The sequence below is a fragment of the Olea europaea genome, unplaced genomic scaffold (assembly GCF_002742605.1).
Source record: "Olea europaea var. sylvestris unplaced genomic scaffold, O_europaea_v1 scaffold1595, whole genome shotgun sequence".
Classification (NCBI taxonomy): domain Eukaryota; kingdom Viridiplantae; phylum Streptophyta; class Magnoliopsida; order Lamiales; family Oleaceae; genus Olea; species Olea europaea.
In genome coordinates this window covers 133,242-145,416 of record NW_019233576.1, presented here as the reverse complement: position 1 = coordinate 145,416, position 12,175 = coordinate 133,242, and the positions used below count along the sequence as shown (strand labels likewise).

The 12,175-nt window shown below is 31.7% G+C and overlaps 2 protein-coding genes across 2 annotated transcripts; one reads left to right on the top strand and one right to left on the bottom strand.

Annotated features, from left to right (window-relative positions):
- Positions 1-2,335: 2,335 nt before the first annotated feature.
- On the top strand, positions 2,336-3,434 carry LOC111377020 (homeobox-leucine zipper protein ATHB-40-like). The gene is made up of 3 exons (XM_023000036.1): positions 2,336-2,514; positions 2,729-3,048; positions 3,118-3,434. Exons 1-3 carry the CDS (start codon positions 2,436-2,438, stop codon positions 3,346-3,348), a joined length of 630 nt encoding a protein of 209 aa, XP_022855804.1. The 5' UTR covers positions 2,336-2,435; the 3' UTR covers positions 3,349-3,434.
- A 5,969-nt stretch (positions 3,435-9,403) lies between these two features.
- Positions 9,404-9,918, bottom strand: LOC111377007 (uncharacterized mitochondrial protein AtMg00810-like). Its single transcript, XM_023000019.1, has 2 exons — positions 9,784-9,918; positions 9,404-9,673 (listed from the first exon to the last, which is right to left on the bottom strand). Exons 1-2 carry the CDS (start codon positions 9,916-9,918, stop codon positions 9,404-9,406), a joined length of 405 nt encoding a protein of 134 aa, XP_022855787.1.
- Positions 9,919-12,175: the final 2,257 nt, after the last annotated feature.

The following is a 12,175-nucleotide window of genomic DNA, read 5'->3' as shown; positions in this document are numbered from 1 at the left end:
GGCGGGGCGGGGCGGGGATGCCCCGTCCCGAACCCACCCCGTGACCTTTTTATTTTTATTTTTATTTTTATAAAAAGTTAGGGTTCAACTTGCTTCAAATAAAATGATGACTTATTTTCTAGTATCCTCAATTATACAAGTCTTATCAAACTTGACTAATTTATATATACAATTATACTACTTTGTCAAATTAATATTATATTGATAAAAACAAATATAAAAAGATATAACACGTTCAACTAAACAAATTTGAAAATCTATATATTGTCATAAATTAAAGTGTGGGGTTACAACTTTTGTGACAATATTAAAGGAAAAAAACATAAAAAAACTTTGTTCATCCTAATAATCAATGTTGTGTACCAATAGCGACCATTATGTTTAAGATTTGTAGTGTTTATTTTGGATATTAACTTTGTCGGCTTGAATGTTATCCGTATTTTATTGAACTCGAAATTTTAAAAAAATAATAATAAATAAATAATTAAACGGGGCAAGAAAACTGCCCCACCCCGAACCCACCTCGTTGCCATCACTAAGTAGACGTGACTCCAAAGGTGGCTGAAAAGAGAATGAGTTTCATATTCTTGTCTCTTGTTAAGTGCGTGTTTAGTATGCATTATAAAATACTAAGTTTCATTGCATCGAACTATTGATAATATATTCACCAACTTTTTTGATAATTTATTACATATACATATTTCTCAATTTTGTAATTAGAGTTAGGTAATTAATCTTATTTTTAATGCGACACTTACTATATTTTGGATAAGATACATGAATGTTACTTTTGTTCATAATACTTTTTTATCGTAGTTAATTATATTCGTGCTAAGCGTGACTTATCTAATACATGTTTGAATTTCAAAAGTATGCCACTAACTTGAACAATTCTATGAACATATGAGTGAAAGTAAGCAACTTTTTTCCTTAAAAAGTAAGAAAAACGTAGCTCACTCAAACACATTTGAAAATAAAAAATTATTTAAAAATATTTTTTATGTGTAATAAAATTGAGGTCAAATGTATGAGTTTTGAAAGAGGCCTTTTTAATAGTTAAAGTGAGGGGAAAAAAAACAAAAAAAGTTGCCTTCAAACTTTTTTCGTCAATTAGGAATTCTTAATTTATACTCCAAAGGATTAACTTCCCCATTTTGAAAATGACCTTCATTTAGTTTGTTTCCTTTCCGACAAAACAAAGAGTTAAATTCAACCAACTTGATGATCTATTTTTATGTGTAATAAAATTGAGGTCAAATGTATGAGTTTTGAAAGAGGCCTTTTTAATAGTTAAAGTGAGGGGAAAAAAAACAAAAAAAGTTGCCTTCAAACTTTTTTCGTCAATTAGGAATTCTTAATTTATACTCCAAAGGATTAACTTCCCCATTTTGAAAATGACCTTCATTTAGTTTGTTTCCTTTCCGACAAAACAAAGAGTTAAATTCAACCAACTTGATGATCTATTGAATTGACGAAGCTAAGACTTGCAGACCAAAGAACCACACATATTTCTCATATGAATCAAAATTTGTTTATGTAATGAGCTTCAAAACAATGTTTCCTGTATAAATAGCAAATTTCTATTTATTGTCGAAGGCCGTCACATATAGAGTATCTATAGATGAGAGATGGAGAGTGGCAAAATTGAATTCACCTAATATGTCTAACGTCTTGTATCTTGTCCGTTAGACTGGTCAATGTTTGTTAAATAGATCAAGAATATACTAACCTCATATTACCCAATCCCAAGTAAAGAATATAAACACGAAATGCACATGGAAATAAATGATATTAGTTACATAATTAGTCTATGATAGGCTGGTTAGTACATAATTAATTAATCATGAGACTTTAATAATGAGGCTATTAGTTACATTCACAAACTAAAAATCCAAAATCTTTGGACATCATGTGACACCAACAAGCATCAAAATGATAATGATAACTCAAACTTGCAAGATAAAATGAAAATTAATTGAATTATTTAGTACTCGATATCATACAGACATGTTTGGTATAACAAAATGTTTCATAGTTCTTTTTAATTAAGTTCGTCTTCTGAACTAGGATAAGTTCATTAACACTATTTTCTTCACATTAATCATGTTTAATTTAGTGTGCCTAACATTTACACGTGTTTCCTTTTGTTTGGATAATCTTGACAGGATATAAACAGAATTTGAATGGTACAAGAAATTGATACACTCCACGCCCACCATTAATTAACTGAATCTCTATATGTTTTCATACTTGGGACAAATGGCATTATTGATAATTCCGAAGGGACCAAGGTTTCTTTTAAGTGACAGCTCTATAAATAAAGCCTTTAAGTCCCAAATTCAGTCCACCCTCTCTCTCACTCCAGCTTTTAAGTAAAAGTCCTAGTAACTTATAATTCATTACTAGGACATTTATCCACTGGCACCCTAGAAAATATGAACCTTTACGGTGATCAAATGGGTTTGATTGCTCAATACTATCCTGAAATTTACAGCCAAGTGGTCCAAGAAGAAGGTTAGTACTGCTTCCAAGAAAAGATTATGGATGCATTTGATTATGTTGTCATGTCTTCTTGTAGCATACTCGACTGGACTGTATTATTTTGTTGTCGGCTTGATTAAGCAAGAAAGAATTTAATTATAGCTTTTTAGTTTTATTGCACATAGCATACCTTTGTTTAGTGTCTTCGAGTACTGTATATAAACTAGAATTTTGTGATGATATTTAGGTATCGAGAAAACGCGGAAGAAGAGCCGACGAAAGAAGAGCAAAGGTAAGTGCGGAAACGGAAGTGAGGCGGCCGGGAAGAGGAAGTTAAGCCAAGAACAAGTGAATCTGTTGGAGACGAGTTTTGAAAATGAGCAGAAGTTGGAGTCTGAAAGGAAGGAGAAAATTGCATCTGAACTCGGACTCGACCCCCGCCAGGTTGCAGTTTGGTTTCAGAATCGACGGGCTCGGTGGAAGAGCAAGAAATTGGAGGAAGAGTACTCTAAATTGAAGGCCAAACATGACTGCACTGTGGTAGAGAAATGTAGGCTCGAGAACGAGGTACGTATATCTCTCTATTGTTCTCAATCCTGTCCAGTACTACGTACCAACAATAATTTTTACGTGTAGGTATTAACGCTGAAGGAACAAGTTTCTGAAGCTGAAAAGGAGATACAAAGACTACTTGAACGTGGAGATGGATTTTCAAGCATCAACAGTCCAAGTTCATCGTTTTCAATGGAGCTTTTGGAGCCAACTTTTTTGGGAGGATTTGGAATGGAGGGATTAGAAAATGTCCTTTACGTACCACAAAATGATTATATAAATGGGTTGGAATGGGTTAAAGTCTATGATATGTAATTAAATAATTTATTAGTAAATTAAGGGCATTTGATATGTAGATAATGACCAATGAATGTACATATTTTCTCCCTGATTTCTGGTTAGTGTTTCAGTATTACTAATGACTGAAAATATGAAAATTTGTCGTAACATAGCTATTAGATTTTAATTTATTATAAGAGGAAGACCTTTCAAAATTAATTTAATTCAATAAAAAACGACTAGTCTAACATGGATTTAAAAAGACCTATAATACCAATAAAATCCCACTATGTAAAAATGTACGCTTCTATCATTCTACTTATGAAAAATAGACTCTAACTTCATATACTCATTTTGTTTTGCAAATACAGTAATTGACACTCAAAAATCAGGAAATGTTAGAAATGAAATTATAATAATACATTAATTTATCCTTTTCTTAGTGTGTTATCTTCTCGTACGTATATTCGGTACCAACACCATTATCTTTGAGAAAACTGGGAGAAACAGCAGTTTTGCCTAACAATGCGAAACATAGTATGAGGCTAACGGTTTAAAAATAATAATAATAAAAATCATCATCATCATCATCGACACATATAATTGAGATGGTCGAAATGTGATCAAAATTATTGTTGTATATGAGATTCTCTATCTTACAACCCATCCACCTTAGAATTATTCGAAAATTTATAATTACACAAATCACCTAAATTGTTTTAAATTCTACCAATTCTTGATATTTTATGTCACGAGTCAAACTGCAATACTATGTGTTGTTCTATCAACACACTAAGAGCCTGTTTGATAGGAGGAAATTTCCATGGAAAAATGAAAATTTTTATTGTCCACCTTCTTGGTTATTTGATTGCAAAAATTTTCCCGACAATTCATTTTCCAACCCCACCCCCACTTGACCGATTTTCCTTGATTTTGTGGGATTCCAATTCCCATGGTTTTGGCGGAAATTCACTTTTCCAGGTTCTTTTTATTTTATTTTACTTTTTTTATTTTTTTACAATAGAAACAAATTCTATCCACAATTATAACAAGTTCTATCCCTTTAATTGACAATTTTTATGAAAGACAAAGCCCAACGAAAATCAAAAGATCCAGAATTTCAACATTTTTCCGGTGAAAAATTATACCAATCAAACATATTTAATTGACAATTCCTAAAAAATAAGTTTTAGACAATTCAATTCCCATGATTTTGGCGGAAATTCACATTTAATGTGCAGTGTCGAACGATAGCCCATGCCCCCCCCCGCCCCCCAACAACATAATGAATATGATTTGAATGATTTTTCTTTCTTTAATCCAATTTAATTAGTATTTTCCACCATGCCTAACAGAAAATGCATGCAAGCAGTTCAAAGATGGGAAACAGGCTTGAGTTGTCGGGAAACATTTGACAAGCATTACTATAACTAAACTTTGATTAGTAATCTATTTAATAGAACCCAATAATTGATAAACAACTCATCATGTGCATATTTTATCTAATCACCCTAAAAAGACAAAACAAAATCAATCACGTTAACAAATTAAAGGGTAACATATCTCTAACTGATACTCTATATAGAAATAACCACTATTTAGTCGAAAATAATTCTGGTTGAAAGTTGTGCAGCTTGACCCAAAAAACACTTGGTGGGGGGATGAATAGGTGTTTGCACGGAATTTAATAAAATTAATTAACAATTGCTATTCGTCATAGTTATTAATTAGTCAAAATGAATTCACTTGCAATCCACCCTTTGTTGAATTGCTCTAGTATAATAAATTGCTTGAAAATAAAGAACACGGGATATTTGATGATAGAGAAAACCTCTCGCGGGATTAAAAACTCTTGGTCCAAACCAGTATGAATCTACTATAAACGAATCAACTTACAGTACCGTCAAACTCAACCAACACAAGTACTTTATGACCTTCTGACTGTAATTCCCAAAGCCCTCCTGAATTGCGTGCTCCTGTATCAACTCCCGGCTTTCTGATTTAGTCTATCTCTTGTAGATTCTAACAATCTAACTCGGTCACCTTCTTTGATCTTCAACCTCTGATAGATACTCTAGAAGTATTATTGTTATTATTATTATTATTTTTTTTTTTTTTTGAATTTTTGGTCTTGATGCTTTTCAATTGCCAATCTCAATGATTGATGTATTGAATAATATAGGAATAGGGTATATGTTTTCTCACAATGATCAATTCAAGATTTTTTGTGAAACGGCACAAGTATTTATATAAAGGACATTTTGGGTAGTATAATCCTATTAAAATTCTAGAAAATCAAAAATTAGGGTTTTCTAGTACTCGAGCGACACGCCAGTGAAAAGCAAGTGATAGTGTTTTGCTCGAGTGATGTCCTGGAGACAAGCTAACGAAGTTCATTTTATTTTTATCGCTCGAACAATGTGTTGGCAAGAGGCAAGCGAAATTGCGGCGATTCTTCTTTCTTTATTCCGAGCTTGAGCCCTAACCTATCAAACACAACTATACAAAATTGTAACTAATTCGCGACTTTTACATTTTTTTCAATTCGGTCCTTTTTGTTCATAAAATCGCCAATTACATTAAAACATAACACTGGTCCAATTTGAACTATTTATAAATAAGAACAAATCCACATTATCATGACTATATGTATATAGAAGAAAAATATATTGTATTATGTTACATTAAAGGTTTAAGATGAAATAAACACTTCTCTGAAGTTGTCAGCGTGAATGTAAAATTATAGACGTTTAAGATGAGACTTTACATACTCTAAACTATACATGAATTAAAATTTCAAAAATCTCTCTCTTTTATTAATGTCTATACTTTTAGTTAATTAATTATTAATATATCACTTGTAACATACTCATAGTAATAATTAGTTTGGTCCTAATTACAGTTTGATTATAAAGAGATTTTATTGCATAAATAAATAATTTTCTAGCTCTAGCAGAATGTGTTTCTCACATAAGAGATGTAGTTTCATGATAAAATTCCATTACATTTCAGGCACATAATCAGGTATATAATTTTTCAAGAATTGCTTAATTTAGCCCCTATTTGAATTTATTAAAAATCTTTTAGTAGATTTTATGAAGAATCGATGAAATGTGTAGTTTAAAAGTTGATAAAAATTGTGGATCACTTATAAATGTTTGGTTGAAAATGAATTTGTAAAATAAATAAATAAATAAATAAATAATAATAATAATTTTTTCTAGAAATGGGAATCAAACATTGACTTAATAAAATAAAATAACAAGTGGTAAACATGTGAGAAAAGATGATGGAAATTAACACAAACAAAAAAAAAAAAAAAAAAGCACACCTAACATTTGGCTTAAAGGAAAGAGTAATCCATGCAACGTTGGAAAGCCACTTTTCAATTTCAACCTTTAATTAAGAAATTTGAATTAGTTAAGGATTATGGTTTCCTTGATTTCTTTTCTCGATTATTCTTGCTTTTAAACACATAACTTTGCTTTATGAATTAGTTAAGGATTATGGTGTCATTTAGACTTTTATACATTTAATGAAAGAGATTAACAAGGTCTTGCTTGCCTTCCTACGACAAAGATTGAACCATTAGAAGGATAATCCCTTTAAGCTTACCCATTAACCTCGAAATTTGAGCTTATGACCCTTAAAAAATCATTATCTATGGATAATGGTGCTCAAATTAAGGCGTAAAATAGGGATGGTTGAATTTAAAGATTAAAAAATTTATTAACTTTTACGAACGATGCTTGATCGTGCCCGACTTTGGAATTTGCAAAATTGTAAGAGAATATAAGATAAATGAGAAGACCTATTGGGAAGAGAGAAGAAAGAGCAAATAATAATAATAATAATAATAATAATGCTATTTAACATAACTAGTGTTAAAACACGATACTAGTGCGACATTAAATGAGAAGCAAAATTAAATGAGTTACTTAATTTCACATTTCATTGTGCATATCACATGGTATCGGTTAAACAGGTATAATAATACTAGTGGTGCAAGATAACATTATTATTAAAAAAAAAAAAAACTGCTTATAAATTATGACGTAAATAAAATTGACTGTGGATAAAGAAATTATGGTTTAAATTGTTTGATGTTGAAAGACATTCGGATTTCTGTAAACAAAATTTAAATCTTCCTAGCTTTATTTTGTAGGTGAATATACTAAACCAGGCTACTCTAAGCATTGCACATAGATGTACATTATATTTTGTATGCATTGAATGCTATTAGACACAATAATGGAACATTTCTTTATTATATTTTGCTGTAATGTTAGATAAAGTATATATAATGTTGAATCGAATAAAGTTGCAAAAAGATTGTGTAGCTGACATAAAATTTGAAACCATTTGTCAACATGTCACGTATAATCGAAGATAACCACTACTAATATGATGAAAATATACTTAATTTTAAACTATGTTTTTCATATACATAGTACTAATTACTTAGAAGCAATAGTACGAGGGATTTCAATCATTGCATGCTTGGTAAAATCGATTATTAAGTACTAGAAAATAATAAAGAAAAAAGTTAAAAATTTTGGTCATGGTATTCATTCAGTATAATACTATATTTCGATTTTCAAGTATACACTTACATAGGAAATAGATAATTAACAAATATAATAAAAATAAATAAACATCATTGAATTTTTGGGATGATAGACCAGACAAGATTGCTTAGAATTAAAGAAGAAGAAAACATAATCCACCGCGTAGGACAGAGTTATTTAGAATTTTCTATTTGAAAATGTCATGTCTAGACGTCTTACTAAACAATATTTTTATTATCCCGTCTAATATTATTAGTCAATCATGCCAAACATATTGTATTAACTCTAACATGTTTTGAAAACTCAGAATGCAATGTTGATTAGCTGTTTTCCAAGAACATAAGCAGATGGAAGATGGGAAACAAAAACTCATTTGTCGGAATAAACATGACACCACTTATATTAATTCAGCTTTAATTAAAATAATTAATTAAGCCATCAAAAGCATCCACCATCAAGGAATCCTTCCCATACCTTATCTTTATGAATGATAAAGATATACAATAAATTGAGTAATAATAATTTGATCCCAGTGATGATTACGAAAAATGTTTAATGCATTCAATTGGTTAACAATCTTTATTTTTTATTTTTATTTTTATTTTTATTTTTTGAAAAAGCTACATTAATAAAAACTTTTAGACCGCCACAGTCAAATGACATTAATAGTTACATTGTAACTACAACGATATCCATTATAGGTCTCGTCACATTTATTCTTTTTGATTTTCTAATTGAAATGAATTTTGTTTATTTCTTTATTAGATGTCAAAATATTATTCGTAGAGTGCTCTTCCTATTACTATTTAATATTTAAAAGACATAATTCGCGTATTTTTCATCATTAAAATAAATTTAAATTTAAAAAATAGAGAGAAATTGATTACTTCATTCCTAAGAATGGTCCGGTATTTTTTTTCATGTATAAAAGAGTGAGATGTTTAAAACAAAAAAGGATTTTAGTGGAAAATTTTTAAGAAATCATTTATTTATTTTCTCTATAATGTCTTTATACACCAACATGAAGACTTGTTTGTTTATATCAAGACCCCCTTTAATTATGTTTGATATGCAATATTAAAGTATAATGAATAGCATATTAGATAAAACTTATGCTATAACACTTATTCTTTTTATTGTTCAACTTTACTTCCACGCATAATTATACTAAACTTATTTTGTAATGTTTTGTTGTATTGGGTTAAATACGATTGCACATAATAATAAAATTCTTCTTAATTATAGGTTTGATCTGTTTACTATGCTAATTTTATATTACACACCGACGGTGTCTGTAAGTAGATCTAAATTCAGTTCACGATCATATGATAATATCTATAAACTTAGCTTTGAAAAAAAAAATTGTTTTAAAATGTCAACTATACCTTAATTCTATTGTCATTAATTAGAAATATGTTGTTGGGAGTAAAGACTTCTTATTGAGGAAAAAAATGTATATAATAATTTGATACTCAGGTCTAATATTACAAGTATATTTCTAAGAACCAAGGACCCAAGGTAGACTACCGAGTATCAAGGCATCTTGCCCAATCCGCATCGAAGCAAGCAATGAGAGCACTAGGAATAGTGGAGGAGCGGAAGATAAGGCCAAAATGAAGGCCTTCAATATAGCGAAGAATACGCTTAATTACAAAAAAATGGTATGTTGTTGGAGCGTGTAGAAATTGGTCGACAAAGTTGATAGGATGAGCAATATGGGGGCGCGTAATAGTCAAGTATTGAAGGACGCCAACTAGAGATATGTAAAGAGTGGGATTCAAGAACGGAGGATCCTTTGCAGACAAGTGTTGAGAAACAACCATAGGGGTGTGAGACTATTTGCTATCAAGTAACTTTGCTCGAGTAATAATATCCCGTGCATATTCTAGACTGTTAAAAAGACCATATGTTGTTGTCGAAGCTTCAAGGCCAAGGAAGTAGCTAAGAGGACCCAAATCCTTAGAGGCAAACTTAGAATTAAGTTTGCAGGTGGATTTGCGGATGATAGATGAGTTGTTGCCAATGATAATAATATCATCAATATAGAAGAGCAAATAAATGATATCAAAGTACTTATGGAAGACAAATAGCAATGTGTCAACTTGACTATAGGAAAATCCAAGCTGAATAATTAAGGAGTTGAGGTGCTGGACCATAGAGGGCTTTCTTCAATTGGCAGACATGATTAGGAAAGGAGGATCAATATATCCGAGAGGCCGCTCTATATAAACATGCTCAATAAGAGCGCCATTGAGAAACACATTCTTAACATCAATTTGGCGAAGGGGTCATTTGTCAGTCACAGAAATAGAAATCACAACGCGAATAGCAAAAGCCTTAATAATAGGACTAAAGGTATCATAGTAGCCAAGAACAAGTACATGTGTATAGCCCTTGGCAAAAAAGATGAGCTTTGAGATGCTTGATGGATTGATCAGACAAATATTTGGTCTTGAACACCCGCTTGGAGACCATAATATTGGTGTTAACAGGCTTAAGGACTAAATTTCAGGTGTGGTAGTTTTGTAAGGCTTGCATTTCTTCATCCATGGCAATAATCTAGGCAGGATTCTTTGCAGTAGATTTGAAACCTTGAGGCTCAATAGAGGCAAGAAAAACACGAAGAAGACTAGAAAAGCCCAAGAAGCCAATATTCGTCCAATGGCAAGTTATGAAAATACCAGAATGTTGGAGTTGGAGTGAGATCATGAACTTGAGGACCGACGTCAAACTTAACAGAACATGGTCTATGGCTGAGTGTACCAAAGAAGAGCTTGTAATAAAGTTAGTAACATGTACAGATTCATCCACTGGTCAGTACAAAGAACACACGAGTTAGATTTTAATAGAGTGATGGAAGGAGAATAGTGCTCAAGAGAAGATGTTTCAGTACAGGATGAGCCGAGTTTTAAAAAAATGGAAAATGGGAAAGATGAGATGGGTTGAGCAAGAGAGGTTTCTAAAGAAAAAAGTGATGTTTATCAAACTGTGCATATTGAGTGATGTACAATCTACAGATGGTCCCATAAAAATGCATGGGATGCCCCGAAGAGAAAATTTGTTAGACTTATAATCACACAAACTAGAGTAAACACAACACCCAAAATGATGAAAATTTTCATAATTCAGAGAGGAACCATAAAGTAACTCAAAAGGGGGACTTACTTCCAAAGAATAGTGTGGGCAAGCGACTGATGATGTAGACTGCAGTGTTGAAGGCTTTGACCTAGAAGTGAGGAGAAATATGAGAGTGAAAAAGAAGAGCCTGGCCGGTCTCAATCTCATTATGATGTTTCCTTTTGGTGTGACCATTTAGAGCAGGTGTGTATGGGCAAGATAATTGATGACGGATGCCAGAGGTGCCCTTGGAGACGATTGCTAGTGAATTCTCCACAACCATCACTTTGAAAAAAATTTATACGTGCAAAACATTAATTTTCCAAAAGTTTTTTAAAGTGAAGGAAAATATTGTAAAAGTCAGATTTTAAACGCAAAAGGGTATAGCCAAGTGAAGAGATAAAAATCATCGATAAAGACAACATAGTAAACAAAACCTAAAGTGGATTTGATGGTGGAAGGTATGTCACAATGAATTAAATCCAACACATTAGACGATCGCTTTTCATTACGCAAATAAGCCAAAAGATGATTTTTCGCAATTTGACATCTATTACAAAGCGTTGGAGAAGGCAATAAAGATGCAAGATAAATATGGACATTTTTTATTTAGAAAAGAGATAATGGAGTGATTCACATGTCCAAGGCAAACATGCCACAAATCATATGAGGCATGCTACGACTTATTATTAAGATCAAAAATAAATGTGGGATATTCATGCCCCAGGACATATAATCCACCATCTCATTTATCGATTGCCACCATCCTTCCCATTTGACGATTCTGAACAGTGAAAGAATTAATCGTAAAAATATCCCTCAATGTAACTCCAACCAAATGCTTCAACTTCTCATTTGAGTGCAAAGCATCGTAAACATTTTCTATGGTCAAAGTATCCCGACTATACAAAATGGTGTCCCGAAACGATGCATAAGAGTCAGGCAGCGAATATAACAGGATCAAGGTAAGATCCTCTTCATCGTACTTAACCTCCAACGTTTCTAAATCTGCAACAATTTCCTTGAATACGACAATATGATCTTCCAACAGCCCTCCTTCGGTCATGCAATAGGAATACAATTTCTACTTTAGAGCTAGTTTACTGGTAAGTGTCTTGGTCTTACATAATTGCTTCAACCACAAAGCAGCTGTTGTTTTCTCATTCAAGCTATCTTGC